Source organism: Perna viridis, chromosome 3 (assembly GCF_037379345.1).
Source record: "Perna viridis isolate PV_CMFRI_1.1 ecotype Kerala chromosome 3, ASM3737934v1, whole genome shotgun sequence".
NCBI lineage: Eukaryota > Metazoa > Mollusca > Bivalvia > Mytilida > Mytilidae > Perna > Perna viridis.
Window position 1 is genome coordinate 32,173,404 of NC_142447.1, and position 22,410 is coordinate 32,195,813.

At 30.9% G+C, this 22,410-nt stretch overlaps 2 protein-coding genes across 6 annotated transcripts in view; one reads left to right on the forward strand and one right to left on the reverse strand.

Annotated features, from left to right (window-relative positions):
* LOC148621887 (huntingtin-like) overlaps positions 1-22,410 on the reverse strand; it is a 50,279-nt gene that overhangs the window by 21,474 nt on the left and 6,395 nt on the right. For 3 of the 5 annotated variants that reach the window (XM_088576718.1, XM_088576716.1, XM_088576719.1), the window contains exons 10-35: positions 21,633-22,322; positions 21,254-21,418; positions 20,686-20,876; positions 19,321-19,422; positions 19,038-19,138; positions 18,479-18,740; positions 17,707-17,867; positions 16,319-16,461; positions 15,662-15,794; positions 15,131-15,318; positions 14,192-14,310; positions 13,446-13,631; positions 12,678-12,898; positions 12,235-12,310; positions 11,426-11,643; positions 9,719-9,867; positions 8,601-8,737; positions 8,091-8,207; positions 7,725-7,847; positions 3,481-3,686; positions 2,730-2,866; positions 2,139-2,367; positions 1,637-1,736; positions 891-994; positions 457-709; positions 115-191 (exon numbers count right to left, since the gene is read on the reverse strand). In XM_088576718.1, the coding sequence (XP_088432844.1) occupies positions 115-191; positions 457-709; positions 891-994; positions 1,637-1,736; positions 2,139-2,367; positions 2,730-2,866; positions 3,481-3,686; positions 7,725-7,847; positions 8,091-8,207; positions 8,601-8,737; positions 9,719-9,867; positions 11,426-11,643; positions 12,235-12,310; positions 12,678-12,898; positions 13,446-13,631; positions 14,192-14,310; positions 15,131-15,318; positions 15,662-15,794; positions 16,319-16,461; positions 17,707-17,867; positions 18,479-18,740; positions 19,038-19,138; positions 19,321-19,422; positions 20,686-20,876; positions 21,254-21,418; positions 21,633-22,322 (4,588 nt within the window). Of the gene's footprint in view, positions 1-114; positions 192-456; positions 710-890; positions 995-1,636; positions 1,737-2,138; positions 2,368-2,729; positions 2,867-3,480; positions 3,687-7,724; positions 7,848-8,090; positions 8,208-8,600; positions 8,738-9,718; positions 9,868-11,425; positions 11,644-12,234; positions 12,311-12,677; positions 12,899-13,445; positions 13,632-14,191; positions 14,311-15,130; positions 15,319-15,661; positions 15,795-16,318; positions 16,462-17,706; positions 17,868-18,478; positions 18,741-19,037; positions 19,139-19,320; positions 19,423-20,685; positions 20,880-21,253; positions 21,419-21,632; positions 22,323-22,410 lie in introns of all 5 variants that reach the window. The other 2 variants (XM_088576717.1, XM_088576715.1) reach the window with 1 other exon arrangement.
* Positions 5,712-7,254, forward strand: LOC148621888 (uncharacterized). The gene is made up of 3 exons (XM_088573848.1): positions 5,712-6,468; positions 6,771-6,900; positions 7,143-7,254. The coding sequence occupies exons 1-3, from the start codon at positions 5,712-5,714 to the stop codon at positions 7,252-7,254; spliced, it is 999 nt and encodes a 332-aa protein (XP_088429974.1).

Below are 22,410 nucleotides of genomic sequence, written 5' to 3' on the forward strand. Positions count from 1 at the left end.
ATACACAGGACTCGAATCAAATACAACAGAAGTAAATTTGTCACACACAGACTAATTATTTAAGATTAAATTAACACATAATAAACATACAGAAAAGGACTACCAGTAATCTACCTTTTTGTTAAAGAATGCGTTTCCATGAACCTCAGCAACTTGTCTAAATCTTCTTTTGGTAATTGTTTTCTTGATTCCTGAAATTATCATTCGAGTATAAAAATCGCATAGAAACTTACAAGTCCAAATCTCCAATGCAGTTTTTATTACATATAGGAACATTAGTCTCTAGTCAGTGGTGTATCAAGGGCCAAATCAATGTGGAAGCCTTTTATGACACAGAAAAGGGGATGGATTTATTTTGGTCAGGGCCTATTGCAAGCCTTGGATTCTTGAAATACATTGTAGTTACCCAACTTATAGTAACAGAAGTATGTAATTTAATCTGACAGCCTTACAAACCTCAACATTATCAGCTAACAGTAACTCCACTCTCCTACAAACAATGGTATCACAGATCCTAGAAACAGCCAAGTGGTGTGTGTTGAGGAACTTATCTATCAACAATGTAATTAATGCCCCTGTCTGGGTCAGGTGAATAGCCTCTAAACACTTCAATGTTCTCTTGATGACTGATGGTCTAGTGACATTCTCACATCTAGCATGGATCGCTTGGATAAATAAACTACTAGCAGCTGGGTTCCTATGTATTGCACTTCAAGAGAAATATATACAATTATTAAACAGAAATAACTGCAAAACAGTTTTTTCAGTTTTAACTCACTGTGTTGTGGAAAAATATATATCAAAACTTCAATTCATTTTCTATGCTGCATTATGACAAATGAAAACCATTGCACCCCTTGTGGTATAAAATTAACATTTTGATATCATACCTTACGAAGTCCAGTACAGGTGATTCCTGGACCAACTCTATCAAATCTCCAACATGGTTTATCACCAACCAAGTCAACTGTTCAGCATCATTCAAATTCTCACACTGAAATGGAGTGTAACAATAGAGCCAAACATAAAATATAGAAGTTAAAAATAGGGCATATAATATGGCATTAAATGATACCCAGTCATAACAAATTTGGGGGTGGCAGTGAAAAAAACTTGAAATGGCCATAACTTTTGTGTAAATGATCTGATCAAACAGAAATTCAAACTCAACATGTATTTTAAGATAATCGAAAACTACATAAAATTTGAAAAAGATCTTTTTATTTTTTTAGTTATCATCGGGACAGACAGACTGACAGAAGGACACACAACTTTTCAGAGGGTATCACATAATACCTCGCCACCTTACAAAAAAAACAAATTGTGCAATATTTCCATATATATTTTAAACATAATTTGGGTACTATTAAAATTCATGGATCATTTTAGCAGCACTCAAAATAACCTCAGACTTTATCATAACTTGTTCAGAAAAGTGAACTTATACGCAGAAAAAAGTTCAAGAAATATTTGACAGAAACAAATATTTAACATATTTATAATTTAAGTTTTCTTTCAGTCAGCTGATTTTAAATAAAAATCTTAGATGATACATTTTATGATGTTTTTGACTCTGCTTTAATTCACATATCATAAAACAAAAATGTATCTATATTGCCTCAATATTACTACTCACCACGTAGTCACAAAACAACACAAGTCCACCTTGCCTCAATATTTCTAAGTTACAACATTGGGTTAATGGAGCCAGGGGAACTTCTAAATTCAATGACTGGCTGCAATAAAAGATCAAATGCTTATAGTTAATATAAATTATACCAACACAACATTCCTGACCTTAATCATATTTAGATAAATCTAATAAAATCATTAAATAAAAACACATTTTTCAAAAAGAAAAACAGAATGATTATAATGATCTTTTACCCATCTACATTACAATTATATATTTATGAAATCATATCAATATTTGTTGTTTCATACATGTAGAATAATTGAAGTAAGTGTCTCGTGTCTATAGAGTCTACAGCAGTAACAGCATTCAATCACATTCAAATTCCTAACATTCATTTAACCAGTGTAAAAACATGAAAGAATTTCACTTCTCAGTCTGATTCGTTATTATAACTGATAGAAAGATAACTAAAATGTTGATACAGATATCCTTGATCCATTACCTCATTCCAGGTTTCAGGTATCTCTTTGGAGTCTGCATAATATCAGACCACAAAGACTGGTCATCAAAGTTCAATAATATCAGAATGTTACACCACTGTAAGGTCAATGTCGGTGAGGTCATGGAAAAGGACAAGAAATACTGATTCAGTTGTTTAATGCTGTATAAACAATTTGGTGATTCCTGACTGGATATCTGCATAGAACATGTAGCAACCCTTCTAAACATACCTAAAAACAGAAGATAAATGACCATCACTTACCCACAATGGAACTTATAAAATAAACCACAGAAAAAATAGTTGCCTACACGAACTTCTTTGTATCAAGACTTGATTGCAATTTTGACCTTAAAAAGTATGGTCAAATCATTTCTGTATTATTTGTACACATTCATTTTTCATGTTTGAAGTGTTGAGATAGACAATGAATATAAGTAGTATCGGTATGGAATACATTAAGATAAAATAATAATCAGACAGCTACACCAACCAAAATAAAAATCATGACAATTGATACTTTTCTGATTATGAAGTAATAAAATTCCATAATGCCTATAAATTTTGTCCAATGAGAAATATCAGTGAATGTACCTGACTGGAACATATGTGTGATATACTGAAGGAGCTGAGAGAGCTGAACCAACAGGAAGTCACAGGACTCCATCCCTGTTATCCCAGCATTCCTGTCAATCATGTCAACACATCTTCCTATAATCTGTAGCAAAAACCTAAAAAATATAATAATTGAATAATTGATATAATGTTCATTTCCAGATATTTCATGCATTTCAGTATTCGTTCATTTGTACTACTTTATAAATCTTTAACATACTACCTCATTGAAACAACAACTTAGAGTCACACAGAGTAAACACAATAGTCGGAATATGAATCAATCAATTTCTCATTCTATTACATATCCTGACCTTCTACGCCAAACAGAGGAGCATCAACTAACAAATCTAAAGTCTCTGGGACAACTCAATGGGAATTAAGTCCACATTTTACTACACACTAAGTATTGTGCACTATGGGTTGAAAAAGTCAAAACATTTCACTGGTGAAGTTCAAAACTTTGGGAATTTTCCAATTATGGTAAAAACAAGTTTAACCAAACAAATATCTGATTAAATTGTGCTAAATAAAGAAAACACAGAAAAACTTTTTTTTCATTTTTGCTATACATTACATGTATAGTTTTGCTATACATTACATGTATAGTTTTACTTCAATGTAACTTTTACTATGCATAATAATAATGTATTGTATGCCATATGTTCCTATATCACTGCAAGCTCTATATGCAATGAAGTGAAAATATTATCTTGTAGGAATCTTATACCATGCTATAGTTTCTTCTGGAGAGAAAGCTAAAACATGTAGTTTCTCCTCCTCTGTTAATTCAGCTACAGGTACTTTGAACACCATGAGTTTCAGTTTTAACTCTGCCATTCTGGTGAGGACAACCTCTTCTTTAGAGTGGGCCATCAATACTCGCATCATAGATAGTACCATACAAAACCACCTCTGTAAACTTTCCACAGACTCCTAAATAATAATAGGAATTGTCACTTTGAACTTTGTATTTTAAATGGGTGATACACATTAAAGAAAACAATAATTGGATAATTTAAAATGACTCTTGTATTTTTTTTTAATTATGTATATTTGCTTAATGTATTGTCTTCTCTGTAACTATGTCTATAGGTGATGAGAATAAAGTTCATTCATTGATTTAGAAATATTTACAAATTTCCATATTAAAACAATACGTTTCCGATATGTTGATTTGTTCACAAACTGTATTTAAAGCTTTAACTAGGCCTTGTTATCTTATTATTACAATATTCAGTGTAAAATATTATTGTTACATTCAATAACAGTAAAATATAGTATGAAGAACATGAAAAAGTTTAAAATTTCACCCTGTTTTTTTTTTGTCATTTATTATATCATATTCATTAAAAAGCATACAAAAATGTTCTAGAATCCTGATTGTTCCCATAAACAATAAAAGGAAGACCTAAAGACAGGAAATCTTCATATACAACAAGGTGTTTCATATTGATTATTATCTATAATCAGACATGTAATTATCTCACTAATAAAGTACCAAATACAAGTACAACAATGTTGGAAGATGTAATACATGTAATTGTCCTACTAATAAAGTGTAAAACAATTCAACAACAATGTCATTTACTGTAAAATAGTGTTATTACATGACAGTACTTATAATAAATGTTTAATTGTACCTAATTATAACAAGTTTTTCTAAGTGTGAAAAAGATGTTTAATTCAACGATAATATCTATTCTAAAATTCATTCTCTTGTACGATTTATTAAAATATTGTAATTAAATAATTTGGCACTTGTAATATAGTATCTGATTGTGAAGATTTTGTTCTCAAGTATTTCTTCAAGATTTTCCCATTTTCTCATCAATATTGAAATTAAAAAAAAGTTTTTTGAACTTTTTAAAGCTTTTAAAGTTTGGTGTGCATGTGAATCCTGAATAATTGTGTTTGTTTGAAATGCATTAACTTGTAATCATGACAATACAGTTTAATGTAAAATAATTCATTCTTTCTGATACAAACATAAACCTAACAGCTTCAAATCCTTACATACATCTCTATTCTCATAAATCAAATAACATAGAAAACATAAAAAATAAAACTTAATACCAAAAAAAATTAAAGATAAACAAATAAACACAACTCACTCACACACACAATAAAAAATGTAATAAAAAAAAATAAATAAAAAGATAAACATCCACACATTTTATTTATATAAAAAAAGACGAGGAAACAGACAGAAGGGTAGATGTTTAGTTTTAATTACCAAGAATTAATTTCTTTCATTAAATTACAAAGATTAAAAAGTAGCGATTCTTATAAGAACAGTAAAAAAACATTCAAACATCAAAAGTTTCTATTCAGTGAACATTTCTTAAATCGACTGTTTGGAAATGTGAAAGATACAAAATATTTCCAATTACAACTAGTACTACATGTAAGTTAAAGAAATTAATACATGTAGTTATAATTCATATGATGAAAAAGATGAATTAGAAGTGCAAGTTTTTTGTGCTGCAGTATTTCTCTCATTGAATTATGTCTAATTTTATTATTAAAAAATATGTATTTTGAAAGAAATATCTTTATAAAAATTTTGAATTTAATAAAAAAAAAATGCATTAATTATAGAATTGTTTATTCTCATTTTTAAATTAACATGTTACACTTCATTTAATTGTTTCCTGTTCATTACCAAGCACTGAGTGTTCATCAAAATGCCCCAGGCCAATTTCAAAAGATTCATGATTGCCCATATAAACAATAACACCTGTCCTGATCACCTAACTTACACACTGGACAAGTATTACCACCTACTATCCAATCAAAATGGAGCATCTATTAAAAAACTTGGGAAATAAGTAATTATCAGTTAATTAATCAGTATTAGATAATACTCCAATCTTGTATAAATATGACAATTTTCACAAGTACATCACATTCCTTCAAATTGCAAAGTATTTCAAAACTAGCAAAAGAAGTCATATCAAGATGGATTATTCACATCAGTTTAGATCTTCTCTTCATAAATCTTATCCCATGTTCTTTAACGAGTTGGGACACAGTGAAAACCAGGTAAACCCTGTAGTACAACTTAGTGAGAAAGCTAAGGCATTTACTATTGATGCCATCCTAAACACAGGACCAAAAGACAAAAAGCCAACTCATCATGTGTCTAATGTGGTACAGACGTCAAATGGCAGAGATTTCAGGAGAAGGGAACTGTTCACCAAAAATATGACCCCAAATATGTCAATAAAACAGGAGGAGAAAGAGAGTTACGTGAGCAATCACCAAAGTAACACTTCAGCTTATCATCTCCAGTATCATACAGATATGAACACATCCCAGGATGACATAGAGATGGCAGTACAAAAAGCTATGTACTACAGTCCTCTGATGACCTGTGGATACAGGAGACCAGAGGAAGGATTCAGTCCAATGCCAAATGAAGGTCAACAAACACCTTTAGGACTAAAGAGTGTATATCCACAACATTTTGATAGAAGTATGGAGTTAAATTGCAGCATGTTTTCTACACCAGACTCCAAGAACATGAGCATGTCATCAGAAAAAGGAATAGTTACACCACACAACCAAAGTAACTTCTCTAGACTTGGAGGTAGGAAAGTCATGTCTACATATACAAGGAGACATGACAGACCACACCCCTATATGTCTGTAACTCACAGACAAAATATATCCTCTCCTTGTCAGGAGCTAGAACTCCTAATACAGAACACGGCAGGTAAGGGATCTACCATGTCTTAAAATTTATAAAACTAGTAATAATGCAGGTTTATTCAAACCTTAAAAATAACAACAGAAATAAATTTCAAGACATATGCTGGATTGAGATGATGAATAGATACATCCTAATAAATTAATGATAAACAAAACGATATAACAACTGATTTTTTCATTGATTTACTGACTACATATACTAAAAGTATCTTTACAAAATTAGAGAATTGAAAGGTTATACTAACATAGAGGAATAACATTCTATTTTTGAAAAACATAACAATATTTTTTTTGCTGTATCATTAGAAGAAACTGGAGAACATCCAACTACCAAAACAGGGAAAGCCAAGAGATTTAGAACAGCCTTTACACCAGAACAACTACAGGTCTTGGAAGAAGAATTTGATAAACAACAATACTGTGTGGGGAATGAGAGGTTTGTAAATATTATCTTGTAAACACTTTGTTCTAGTGATAATAATTATATTCCTTTTTAGAAGTATAATAAAATTCTTATACAATTCTTGGCAGTTTTGGTTCAAGTTTTTTTTTACACAATTTATCAAAACAAAGAAGAATGATTCATCACACTTAGATTGATGTGAAAAATATTTAACTTAAAACTATAAACTTAACAATATTTTTCTTGGTTTAAAATGATATACAATTATTTTACAGAGTTGAGTTGGCAGAATCATTGAATCTGAATGTATCCCAGGTCAAAGTGTGGTTCCAAAACAGGAGAATAAAATGGAGAAAAGAACAGTTTGAACAGGGAAAAATCAACTAAAGTGGAACAATGACAGTTGTGAAATCCTAAAGACTTAAACCATGAACATTCAGAAACCACAATTATAGTGCTATGACTGTTAAGTTTGTAAATTGATTTGACAATTGAATGTAATGGAAAATAAATCATTAATTGAAACTGTTTATTTTATTAATTGCAACCCTAATATAAAGTATAAATAAGATTTATCAGTATTTAAGAATATACTTTTACTTTCATTAGAGTAACACAATAAAAAAACAAACAATTACAATCTGCTGAAGGTAAAAAAAACTCACAAATTACCAAGAAAAAAACCATCAATAATTTCATTCATTCAATCATTCAAAAAAAAAAACAAAACAAAAAAAACCAAAAAAAAAACCAATAAACTTTTAAAGTGAAGGTATCTAAAGGCTTAAAATGTTCACCTATCATTTCAAAAATCTATGACTTGTGTACATACACATAAGTACAATATATCTACATACCAAGTTTTCTGGTTTCTGTAGTAGGGTCTTTAGTAGTATATCTACTGGTCTGAATACAATAGGAGCTAAAGATTCAAACAGTCTGTGTAATACATCTAATGAGGCTGCACTGTCCATGTTTATCTGTTAAGACACCAAATTCAAAATTGAAAAAAAAACTTGTATTAGAGTTGAAAAAAATAACTTCAGTTCTAAGTAATTTTTAAAGTTCAGTGGCACCAGCTCCAAATTTATCATCCACATACAGAACAAAAAAGTGTAGTTTTCAAAAATGACAAAATTTTCCTTCCACTGATGTTAACCAACTATAAATTAAGTCCATTTAATGAATTTGATGACATTGAAGCAATATGCCAGCAATTTAACCTGTTGTTTGGCTAGGGCAGGTAGTATAACATCTGTAATCTGTCTGGACAGTCTCTTCCATCTCTCTTCACTCTCCTTATGGCTCTGTTGTAGTACTATCACCAAAATATCCAGAGTCTGAAAAAAAAAATCAATATCATTAAGTAATTTAAGCAACTGAAGACAACTTTAAACCTTCGCACACATTAAATAACATGCATCAGATTTATGAATCAGATTCACTTCATTCATTGTAAGACACTTACAACCAGTAAATAAATTTCTGGGGTTAATTTGATGAATACTGTATTAAAGCTGACAGAGTGGTTCAATTAAACCCTAAAAATTAATACCTGTGTATACTTGATTTGAACTTTATATATCAAACCTTTCATTTTCAGTATCCTCCCTTAAAAACTCCAACATTATTTTTCTAAAAAAGATTATCTTCTTCAATGCTCTCTACATTTTTGCTGATAATAGTGTACTTGCTTCAGAACATGGTAACTAGCACCCTTCTATATTTCTTACCTGATAATATTGTACTAGCCTCAGTAACATGGAGACTACCACCTCTCTTTGTGTTTCCAAGTCTTTACTAATGTCAGCTTTATTAACACCTCTCAATAAGAACAGATCATAAACAATTGGCTTTAGAGCAGGGATGGCTGAAATTAAATAATTGTATTATTTTAAATTTTAATTTTTTAACATCAATTCTCTGCACTGAATACTGTCACTTTTAATCACTGAAAATAAATTGCATGTGCAAAATCCCTTCTCATGTTTCAAAATTGATCGAATGTTTAGTTAATGTAAGAAATCCAAAAGAGGTTTAGTTTAGTCCGTGTTAGTCATTCTTACATTTTAACAAAATAGCTAAATACAAAAGCAGCATACTGTGTGTATATAGTTTCTTTAGATTTTTTGTGGTTTTCTAGGGATGAACTAAAAATGTCATTTTTCTGTTGTCAAAGGCAATAACTCTAATAAATTATCACACATCTTAATACAAAGGAGACTTTTGTTGGCCTTATTGATTCAACATTGAAAGTTTTGAGGGGCATTCATGCCAAGTTTGGTTCAATTCACTTTGTAGTTTCACAGGAGAAAATTTTAAAAGTTAAAGGACAGATGGATAATCAATTGAGAATAAAAGCCAAGTAATGGCATAAGCTCACATGACCCTTAAATCAGTTATGGTAAAATTTAAGTAATAATAATGCTTATGAAATTGCTTAAAAAACTACAGAAAAGTGTGTTTCAGAGAAAAAAATATGAGACATTTAAAATAGTATGCAAACATTTTTAAACAATAACAATAGATGGCTTTCACATTCTGCATTATCATCGAATCTGGTGGAAACCGATTTAGGGTTTTATACTAGAAAAAGAAAGGATATCAGATTTGAAGTCTACAAGAACAGTAATAGTTATGTAGAAATATGGCTCTGAACATAAAAATATCTGAAATGCTTCTATATTATATATATATATATTAAGCTTCTGTTCTCTTGGCTCTCATTGCAATGTTACCTGATCTTGACACCAGTAGACCTCAATATAACTGAAGAACATCTCTGGAAGTGAAGAGAATGAAAAAGTCATCTATGTATTTTATATATGTGTAAAAATTAATGCTGACATACCATGAGTAATAGGATCCAACCCACTAGCCATGATCCCATCACATAACTGTATTATCTTAGGCATCATAATGACAGATTTACTGTGAAATTTCTCATAGGATAACATAACCAGGAAGTTAAATATGTTGGGAACTAAGTCTTCTGATTCTCTGAAAAGTAAAAATACACTCAATCACTTTGCACAAATAAACACCAATATAGTAGAATAGAGGTGTTTATTATTGTTAAACACCAATAAAGTAGAATAGAGGTGTTTATTATTGTTAAACACCTCTAATCTATTACAATCTTAGCATACTACATAAGAACACATCAAAACGTCTTATGTCTAAGTACAACATTAGGATTTTCTTTCAACACACCCACATAAAAGCAGGTGTAAAATGTGTCATTTGGATAAGTAAACAAATTCATATGGCTTCATAACCGGTACCACCATTAAAGATTAATAAATTATCAGGTTTTAAATAATAAAACAATTTACTGTAAAGAGGAACCGAATTGAGAATCTGATAATCACAATGGCAATGAACATGTTCAAAATCCCTGTTGGCTGTATGGCGAATGTAAAATAACAATTTCAGCCACTCTGATCTCGGCCAAGTATTGAAGGACATGATTACGCTTGCAAATCAACATTGAAATGTCATTCACAAAGAATGAAATGTGTTTCAGAGGAAGATGATTTGTCAATAGTTTGTCAGTTTAACCTTAGCAACCATTTCCACCATTATAAAATGAAATATTATTACATCACATGATGTGATGTCAGGTTAACAGTGCCAGTGACAGATTTTGTTTCATTTTATTTAAAATAACCAATATTGGTTAGGGTTTTAAAGTACCAAAAAGAATAAAATGAGGCTCCAATGAGCCTCAATTGCTCACCTGGTTGAATTTTGTCTTTCAAGGGCAATAAATTTAAGAAGAATTTCTATCTATCATAGTTTTCAAGATATTAGCTGAAAACTGTACAAAAAAAAAACCCTGTCATTTTTCCCTTTTCCAGGGCAATAACCCTTACAAGGAATCATCTGACAACTTTTTTCCCTGAAGACTTTTGTAGTCCTAATAATATGGATCATTTCAGCTATTGAAAGAATTTGGCTAACCCTAACGGTTTCGGGGATATTTTATGAGAAAAACAACTGTCTGACCCTATGTTTTATTTTTAGTAACACCAGCCATATTTTTTGACAGATCAAAAATCACCACATCAGTTCTATTCAGAATAACCCAAGGAACATTCATACTAAGTATGGTTCCAATATGTTATAGCAAAAAATGTTGAAAAAGGGCAATAACTCTTACATGGATTAACACATTAAAATGAAAATTTGACCACAGATAGATCTCATCATGTTGAACACTTTTGCCCACGTCAGAATTCAGCTATACCTAACGGTTTTGGAGATAAATGCAAAAAATTCCTGTCTGACCTATATGTTCTATTTTTAGTAATGGCTGCCATGTTTTTCGACAGATCAAAAATACCCACATCAGTTCTATGCAGGATACCCCAAGGAACATTCATACAAAGTCTGATTCATATTGGTCAAGTAGTGTGAGAGGAGAAGAGTTTTGAAAAATTTTCAACGACAACGACAACGACGCCAAGTGATGGCAATAGCTCGGATGGCCTTTGGCCAGGTGAGCTAAAAAACCTACAATATTCATTAAACTTTCAAAAGAGCCATGCCTGCATACCTAATTTGTCCTTCCTCTATGTACTCAAACTGTTTGATGATGAATCCAATGAAGACTTGATCTGAATCCAGTAGACAGTAGTTTACTCTGAGCTGTATCAGCTGTGATAAAAGGTCTAACACTTGTCTCTGTAGGGGTACCACACTGGTCACAGTATACTGTTTCAATGCCTTGATAACTAAAGGTTCAAACAGACGGATGTATGCTGCAATGGCTGTCTAAAATAAGTAAAACTACAATTACTGTAAATTGGAATATTCTGTTTATTTAGTCTTTTGGCTGTTTCCTGACAAAACATGCATGTTTAAATGTGGTGTGTTTTATTTTGGCCTTTTCATCACATTGAAAATAATCCATCTAATTCTAATGCTACCAGTAACAGATTAAATTCTCCTGTTTTCCTGGATAAATACATTTATACTCTTTTTAATAAGGTTAACACTTTAGCATTTACAAGGCAATGGTTTCTACATCGTTTATTATTTGCTCAGTTATGATAATACATCCCTATATCTTGGCAGTCTAAATACTCACACACATAATATTTTGGTGTGTTTTATTCTGGCACTTAAAGGAGCGCCAAATAAAACAAAATAAAACTACCACTAAAATATCCCAATTTATGGTAAGGTGATAAATTCCAAAAATTTAAACACACTGTTTGGGCAAGTAAAATAATGCAATGTAAATTTTACAGAAAAAGGTATTAGTTCTAATTGGAAAGCAAAACCTGGCATAACAAAACTACAGAACACAGCAGTTAAAGACATGTATTTAAATAATACCGGTATTCCATTATATGACCATACCTTATCTGTTTTACTGCTTGGTTTCAGTATAGCAGGAATCTTCCTTTCAACACACTTCCTTATCCAGTTCAAATTACTGAGGACAGAAATAAAATTGTATGAATACAAGTGGACATTGAAAGGACTTCTTCAATTATTAATATTATCAAAGTACTAAAAAGTAAATGTAACAAACCTTCAATATTGTAAATTTATAATTACAAAGTCAATGAACACTGGAAACCTATTGGCTTTAAACAATTTGTATTTTTTTCACTTTAAAGTCTAAAATAACGAGATGTTATAATGAACAAATGCAATATCCTCTTTGATCAAAATGATTTGATTTATACTTAACCATAAATTTACACTTAGACAATACCTAAATTTTTTATGCCACTTCTTTTTCACATATATGTATTAATTACACATATCTCTTAAAATGTCAAAAAGTTATTTCTCACCTTAAAGAATCTTCAGGTTCAGCCTGAGAAGTAGCTTTGAATGTAGCACTGGCCAGTGACTGGGTAAAATGGGCATATGGTTTGGTAAAGCAATGGTAGTATAGACCAGGCTTCACATTCCCTGACAGTCTTGTAGCTTTACCTGGTTTGCTTGGCACAGGTGGTACCTGCTGTGGTTCCCACTGACTTACAATGTTTGTGCCAAACAGGGCTTTTAACATCTGTGGATGAGAATAGATGACATTACATGTTCTACTGAGCAAATCTAAAAACACCTACAGAGGTCAAACCCTAAACAAGTGGGGGAAGTATAACTACCAACTTCAAGCTTCAAACATTAATGATTACAGATTACCATTAAATGATTGATACAAAATAGGTTTCTGACACAAAATGAAAATGGTCTAAGAGCTAAAAAATTTGAAATTGGGCTTTTACCTCATAAGTCCAATAGCCAAAATCTAGATGTTAAGTTAGATTTATCATATCAAAGAACCCCAGAATTCAATGATTGCTGAAAATTTTAATGTTGACTCTTTGCAATCTGGTGTAGACCAAGTAAACCAAACAAAGTTTAAACTAAACAATAAGAACAGGGCCCAGTTTCTTAAAAAAATCTCCATATGAGATTTTCCTCAAATCCTTCCCTAACTCAAATTTTGACCAATCAAATCTCTTGAAATCGAAGATTTGAGGAAATATTTCAGAATTTGAGGAAATGCTCAACTTGAGATTTGTTTATGAAACCCAGGCCAGTACACATCTTACCTGTTGAACACATAGAATGGTGACGGTAGGTTCTAAAGCCATAGTTATTTTGAGGTAGCTAAGGAATTCCTCTGTAGACTTTCCTATGTCTGAGATGGTTGATATTTCCAAGATCTGGGATAAAACTACCAAAGTCGTCTTAACAATAGTACAGAACTTATCAGCTGAACTTAGGTCTAAAGATCTCTGTTTTAAAAAGAAACTGATAATTTAAGTAATGCAGTATGATATTCAACTCTTTATTATCATATTAAGTAGCCATCATTACAAAAATCAGACAGGAGGTGATTCGTGTATATCAAAAACCCACCAATTTCAGTTTTATTTCTAATTCAAAAGCAGTGACAGACCTGAAAACCACTCAAAGTTTGTCATTTGGTTGTTGAACTTTCGAGATATAAATAATATATATTATGTATGAAATTGGTACTTTAGAATTATTGTTTTTGATTTGGTTGATTTCAGTGGAATATGATTTTTCTCAAAAATAGTGATCTGAATAAAGATAGGATATTTGTTTTGTAAAAATATAGCATATGTAGACCGAAAAAAGCTTTGTTTGTTTGTTTCTCTACACCACGAATCACCTCTACCACCTATTCACTGTCAGAATTTTCAAAACTTTTTGAATCACTACTTAACTAACATCTCAATGTCCAAAACATTATTCTCAAAATAATAAATTAAGATAAGGATTTAAAACACTATCATTAAATTACATTAATTTTCATCCACAACATTTGTACCTGGTAATTTGAGTAAGCTCCCTTGAAGACATCATAAAGTTTCATATAATGTGGAGTATTATAGAACAACCCAAGAGCATCCTTTCTATTCCTCTCCTTTTCTGGTTCTCTGTCTTTATCTGATAAATTAAATTTATGTACTTGAATTATTGCATAGAGTTTTTTTTATTAAATTTATGTACTTGAATTATTGCATAGAGTTTTTTTTTAGAGTAGTGATGTGTAATTATTATTATATTATTATTATTATTATTATTATTACATAACAATTTATAGCTCATTATTTTATTATAGAATTACTCTAAGCTCTTTACATGTTAAATACATAAGAAATACATTAGCAATTCATAAAAATTAACAGCATATATAAAAATTTGAACACAATTGCACAGATAAAATTATCAAGTGGATGCACACTAAAAATAATCAAAACCACAATGAATGAAATCGATATAATATTATTGATGTATACATGACTGTGCTATCTTCAGATGTTATTCTAACCAAGAAATGAGTAGTTACATTAGAGAATATGTAGAAAAATACCAAAATATTACGATATATATTCAAACTTGTTTTAAAATCAGCAATGCATGATTTACATGATTTAAACAATAATTGATACATATACCTATAAAAATGAACAAATATATTTTTATGTTGCAGATAAAACATATTTACATCTTTTAACAGACACAGATGTTTTTATTTCTATGTACATTAAAAGGTTAAGCCTAAAAACAAAAAAACTTTGTTACCTTATTACAACCTTGTTTTATATTAAATTAAAAAAAAACAACAGTTGGTCCATACAACTGAAGGTGTGATGGACAGTATGTAAATAAGTGTGAAGGCAACAGTAATTATAATATATTCTAAAGCTTTGATCTAACAAGACTTTGAATACAACATAATTAACTGTCAACATGTTAAGCCCACCTTTCTGTTGTTTCTGTGGTGTAGATTTTTCAGGTGTATTGGTAGTTCCACCAGGAGAGTTCTCAACCTTAGATTTCCTTTTGATGGGGCTCAGTGAAGGGGCATTAGGTAAGGAAGGTAAAGTAGGTTTTATCTGTGGAGGTCCTGGCACAGTCTCCTCTATCACATGGGAAAATATATTTAACAACCTGTAAAATTTCAAAACTTCATTAGTTGGTTGATAATTCAGCACAACACATGACTTGTGCATATCTATAATCTAATGATAACAGCTGTTTAAGACCATGTTTAATTCATAATGGTATCTAATAATTATTTGAAAAAGAAACTCCCAAATTTACTTTGTTACACTTGCCCAATTTTGTTTTGCTTAAGGATTCATGGTTTTTCTTAGTGAATATTTTTCTTTGACATATGGTGTAAGTATTAGAAAATCATTAATGCCCCTGTTATGTTACCACCTTACAACCATCTTCCTACAAATTTATACAATCTAACAATTTATGCCTATAATTTTATTAGAGTACATACCTAGCAACATGGGTAAACAGTTGTTCTATTAGTGGAATAAGAACTCTGTCTGAGATGGCAGTCCATTTGTTGTCAGAGTTTTCTTCAGTACCACTACTGTCTTCTACAACCTTCAGAGTTTTATATGTGGCTCCTAGGTACAAAGATAAACACATATATCACCAAATAATAATTTCAGGCATTGTTAAGCAACAATACAGAAATTGTGTTGACTGACCACAGATTTCAAACCAAATTTTTAGTCACTGCTATAAATATAGATGTGACTTCATCTTAACAGAAAAACAATTAAAGCCCATATCTAAACTTGTGGCGTGATAGATGGTGGAAAATGGTTAGATATTATGCAATATATTTCCTAATGTCTTTACTTTGTTTGGCGGATGCAAAATAATTGAAATCAATATCATTATGAAAGCAAATCATACAATACAGATATGTACAGATTGCTTAAAACTCCATAATATTTACAAATATAGTTTGGCATACTTTCAAGTGGTTTCAGACTTTAATTATACATCATTTTTCATAAAGAAGGCCACTGAGGGCACTTTGCTTGACAATTAATGACCATTTTTTTCATTTTCAGATTTGTAGTATAAATTACAGTCCAAAATGTTTATATAGTGAAATACTGACTAGTGATAAGGAACAAACCTGCCACAAGATTTCCTGCTAGTCTGAGGGCATCACTATGAGCCGTTATATCAAGACTGATCATGTGTGAGGTAAGTAAAGACAAGACAATAGTCAACAGACCTCCTCCTGACCCAGTTGTCATCTCATCTATACTGTATGTACTATAACAGAAAAAAAAATATTTTTTTTTAAATGGTTGTCATCTCACCATTTTCCATACTCTTTGGATTGCATTTACTTAAAACATATAGACAATAACAGTGCACTGACTTAAAATAAACTGATATAGCAGATCTGTTTGTACTACTTGATGTCAATCCGTATTTTAAACAGTACTCTATGGATATGATGCGTAAAATCCTGAACTTTCTTAAATTTTAACAAAGGTACTATGGTGATATAGAGCGTAATTTGCAGTCAACATCCATTAAAAATACAGAAAATCTGTATAAGTAAAAACCTCTGATATAGGGATGAGACTTAGAATGTGAGGATATGCTGAACAGTTTCACCTGTTGGAGCCAAATTTGTATATCAACATTATTGTCAAGTCAGTGCACTGATATTGTCTGTATACTGCAACAAAAGTGTAAAACAAAAATGACACTTTAAGCAAGAAAAACAATGTTTTTATTCGAAACGGGTGACATCCTGGCAACTTAATAACAATGTAACATTTGAAATGTCACAACAGAAAGTTGTATTCATTCAGTGACCATATATCACTTGTAAACATACGTTCAAGTGATATATTGACTGTTAAATAGAATGGTTACAGTATAAATATATAAACCTTGTTTATACTTACTGAAAAGGTCAGTTCATAAGTACATAATATTTTAACTCCACCAATCTAAGAAATGATAATGGTGGAATTTGACTAATTCGAGTGTCTTTGACAATAACCTTAATCAATTAAAGAAACAACAATGGAAATGAATGTTTACTGCTTTCTCCAAATTACCCTGATATTATCCTCAAAATCATGTAATTATCTAAATACCAGTCAATATTAAATTCAGGCACTGTTTATGGTAGATGTGACTCATGGTGTAGAAAAACCCATCAAACAAGCCATGTTTTTTGTCTTCATATCCTATATTTTTATGTAATGATAATCCTTTTTTGTATTCAGGTCTGTATTATTGAGAAAACCATACATTCATCTCCCATAAAAACAATCAAACCAAATAAAATCAAGGAAGATAACTCTTGCAAAGTGCCAATTTCATACACAATCTATTTAAGCTTTATCTTGAAATAACTGAATGACAATTAAGACTGGTTATGTGGTCTATAACTTTTTTTTAATTAGAATTGAAGTTGAATTTTGTGTGTTTTTGAAATGCATGAATCACCTCCTGTCTGATTTTTATAAAGACTGCTACTTAATATGTTTAATATACCTTGATGAACTAAGTGACCTTGATGGAGGACGTTTACTAGTCTGTCTGTGTGTACTGTCTTTAGGAACCAGTGGAGTAGGTGGACCACAACACCATGAATGGCAGTAAACTGTGGCAGGATAGGTATCAGACAACAGACACAAAGCATGACAACAACCATACTGAAACATGAGTACACATGTGAGTTTATGTCATTACCCAAACAAGAGGTTTATATCATTTGTTAACTCCAAAGAATCTTTGTAGATTCATGATTTTTAGTAAAGCCAAAATATTAAAAGAATAAATGTTTCTGATAATAAAGTAAAAGAATACAGTGTCCCTTTCCATGCTACAACTTAAGTATAAGGGTATTAATACTATCTAAAACAAAAATATTTCAGGTTACTAGGATAGCTTTACTTGTGATAAAGGGGAATCATGAAACACTAACTGGTATTTTTCACCTCACACATTATGAAAAACCTAATCCAAACTACAACGACAAGTGCAGATCCAAAGACGGGAATGCCATGCTAACACCTGCCTAAAATTGGTTGGGGTGTCCATGGAAATCTTGATTTTTTTCACAAATTCAATGTCCAAAAACTTTCTTGCCTTGCATCTTCAAACAGTACTTAATTCTATTCACATCCCTCACTAACCTTAAATCCTGGATACACTCCTGTAAAATGTATGACAAACCTACAGATTAATTACCAATAGAATCTTATATAAACCGCTTATCATGTCTGTAGTAAAAAGTAATAAGTTTGCTCTATCATTAACTTACGGTCAGCATTTTAGAATCAGACATGTTGAGATTGTGTAGTAAATTCATGACTACTCTGGAGAGGTTACTCTCTAAATCTGCTTGCACAATCGCATGATTGATGACATGGTATGGCTTCACGAGACCCAGAACTAAGGGAGGTAACTCTATACTAGTGTCTCTGCTGGCATGATTCATGAGTTTGTCAACTTGAAACCTTGATTCTGAAATGACTGGGTCATGTAATGAATGGTCCACAGGAAAAAACAGATTTGGTACTAACCTGAAAAGAGAAATCAAAAACAATTTTATAATAGCAGCATTCTTTTTCTCCCTTTTCATTAAATAATTATTAGAAACATATAGGATAATGAGAATTTTATCTAGATGTTATGATCATCCAAAAGTCTCCAATTCCATTTAATTCAAATCCGCATCATATCAAAATTGGTCATTGACAAAAAACTCCTGTTCACATTCTTGTTACTCATGTTTTGATGGATGGTTTGGTGATAAGTGATATCAATTAGTATGCATTTCAAACCAGATTTTTATCTAAATTACACGCATTATAGCTTACTTGACAAGTGTCTGTGCAGCATAGTGTCTAACTCTGGCGTCATCAGAACCAAAATATGTCATTACAATGTCTGATAGTATCCTTCCCTGAAGATGTAGCACCTGAAATACATGAAAACACTAACATCACAAAAGTATCATTGCTTTTCATTAATTTCCTTAAATTCAATAAAATCTAAATATGTAAACTTTAACATATCTGATAGGAAACAGTTCAAAATATTAATCAAAAAGAATTGAAATAAAATATCTGCTTTGTACCCAAGTGTTTTTACTATACATACCCCTAGAAAATGGTTATCTCCCTTTTGTGCTTCACCACAGCAAGTCTCTAAGTGTGCTATCACTCTGTAGTTCACTGATCCTATCAATTCTAAAATCTCAACCTGGAATAATTTCAATCAATATAATAATAAGTATTTAGCAAACAATAAAATTTTCTTAAAGACGAATTTAAAAAATTCATCAATATGTTAATTTTTTATCAGTTTATCACTTAATTTTTACTCAGAGCAATAAAAAAAAACACTTTTTCTCAAGAAAATTAGTTTCATTCATTTTTTTAATATTTCAATACAAAGATAATACATACTTATTTTATGTAATATCTTTCTTATTTTTTTTTTACAACTAAACAATGAACAAAACAGTAAACTCTGTTAATGACCAATCGCTTCAACTGTTCACTACAGTACTGACAGTTGGTCATACTATACTATGATAATTTTTTTTTAGTGTTCCAGTTATGCTTTAAGTCCCATTCCACTTTTTCATAAATTTATTTGGTTAATATCAAATTTATCCATTCCATGCACATGGAAGTAAAATAAGAAAATTTGCTCTCACAGTAAGGATTTTATTTTAAAGTTATTCTTGATAAGGCAAAAAAGAAATAATGGTGTCTGTTTCCTGCTTCATTGCCTACCCTAAACATTTTATGACCATTTTAGCTCAAGCACCATTGAAGTCTAGATTGTTTCCCCATTCACTAAATGTAAAATGTATTTGAAAAAAGGAAATAATTTCCCTACCTACCCTATTTTATTGTTGGTAGCATGAAACAAGACTATTTTTTTTTGGATAAAACTTTTTCTAAGGAGGCACATGGTTATTTCAAAAACTGGTTATTACTTTAAAATGAATTGACAGCCTATCAGTTAATGTAAATACTCCTTTATGCAATACATTTGACATTCTAAGTCTGGAAAAAGGCAAAAATGAATGTTGTACCTGGAAAGATTATTTAAAAATGTACCTAAAAAGTCTCTTCAGACGTGTGATAAACTACATACTGTATGCCCCAACTTTATAAAGCCACATACCAAATTTGAAATCAATCTATCCATTAGGAGTCAGGATAATTGAGATGAAATTTGGGCATGATTTGGGAATGACAAACCGGCTAACGGACAAGGTGATTCCAATTTACCAAACACTAGCTGAGTGGGGGTATCATAATGATATATATATATAGTAGAACTCCCAACCTGTATATGTAATACATATAGCTAAAACCTCCAATACACATTACCTCTAATTTTTAAAAATACAAGTATTCAAGTACTGCTGTTCTTAAAAGTTGATGTAACAGAATTAATGAAAAACATTGATGCGAAAAAAATTAATAAAACACTGAACAACAGTCCTACCTTGACCAACCAATAAGGATTTTCTCTAATTTCAAGTAACTTCAGTAAAGCCATAAGTCCTATATCACTATTCACACTGAGTAGTAGGTCGTGTATACATAACTGTAAGGCTGAGAGTGCTAATCTGACTGCTACTGAGGAACTGTCATCAAGTACACTTAAAATAGTTTCCAGTAAGGAAGATATGGTAACTGCTGAAAAAAGTGAAATAAAAATGTTTTCTTTTGACCAATTCATTTTTTCTGATTTAAAAAGAAATTCCATGATGTACATGATGAATAATGTAATTTCTTCAAATATGAAAAAAAAGTCATTGAAAAAAATAAATTTCCTGTTAAGAAACTGAAAACAGTGATTGCTGCTTTCATTATTCCTAAATGTTCTATGTTGCTATGTTTTATCAAAGGGATATTATGGTAAATAATAGTGTTTGATAAAATGATTTTCATTCAGAAATACTCAACATATTATATCATAGGGATCACTGTTTAAATTTTAAAGAATGACATACATTTAAACGGACCTATTCACATGGATTTATTTTTTAATTCACTGATTTCAAAGTTACCTTTAGAGTCAAATCCTAAAGTAATCGTCCATTTTTTAAAGTTGCCTTTAGCTGCTTTGAGGGCAGATCTAACAAAGCTGCCAATCAGTAATGTAACATTGCCTTTCAATTGTGGATCAAGATGGCTAGCATACATCATAACATCTAGTATTGACTGGTTATCCTCTGAAACATTAATAGAATAAAAAAAAATATTGGATGCACTAGTGTTCATGTTTTGTTCAAGTGCAAATTCTGATTATCATTTAGACATGTTATGAATGATAACATATCCATAGCAACACAAAGTCTCAATAATTTGTAATCATTCTATAAAATTCACCAAAATCACCAATAATGTAAAAATAAATTTTGTCAGCTACTAATTCCTAATACTTACCTGCATCTGTATCTTTAAACAAATTGTAGAAGAAAATCTCTGGTAAAATGTTAAAAACAGAACTCAAACATCCAAGACCTAATGATTTAATGCTAACACGAACTTTCCTGTCAGAAATTATCTCCCCTTTCCTTCCATCCAATAGAAATTTTCTACAAATGTATCTAGCAATATAAATAATAGGTTTATTATCATCTGTCAGAGATCCAATATGATCGGGAACAATTTCAGTATCTTTAATAGTAGTGTCAATTTGTTCAGAAGGGATTTCTACTTCTATTTCTGGATTTCCATTCATGTCTTGAGTAATGGTAACCTGTGGCTGACTCAGGTGTGTTGGACTCAAACTCGGAACACTATCTAATGTCTCTTGGCTTCCGGTTCGTAACTGAGATAAATTGGATCGTTCTGATTTGTCATCATTCAGATCACCAATTGTTAATCCAGAATATTCAGCATCTGATGTAGTGAATACAACCTGATTTGTATGACTGTCAATCTTCACATTTTCAGCTTCAGCACTTTTGTCATTTATTTCATCATTTGTATTTTCTGGTAAATCACTTTCAAGTTCAGACATTAAATGTGATTGATCAACAAGTTCATCAGCTATAGACTCTGATATATCTGTGTCATCATCTACTACAATATCCTCTCCTAACTTAGATATACTTGGAACTGCATTCATTCCTAGAAAGATTTTTTTCTTAAATTTAATATACTATCACATTGCTAGTCACTTTTTGGCCTATATTCTTCTATGCATATCAGTACAAAT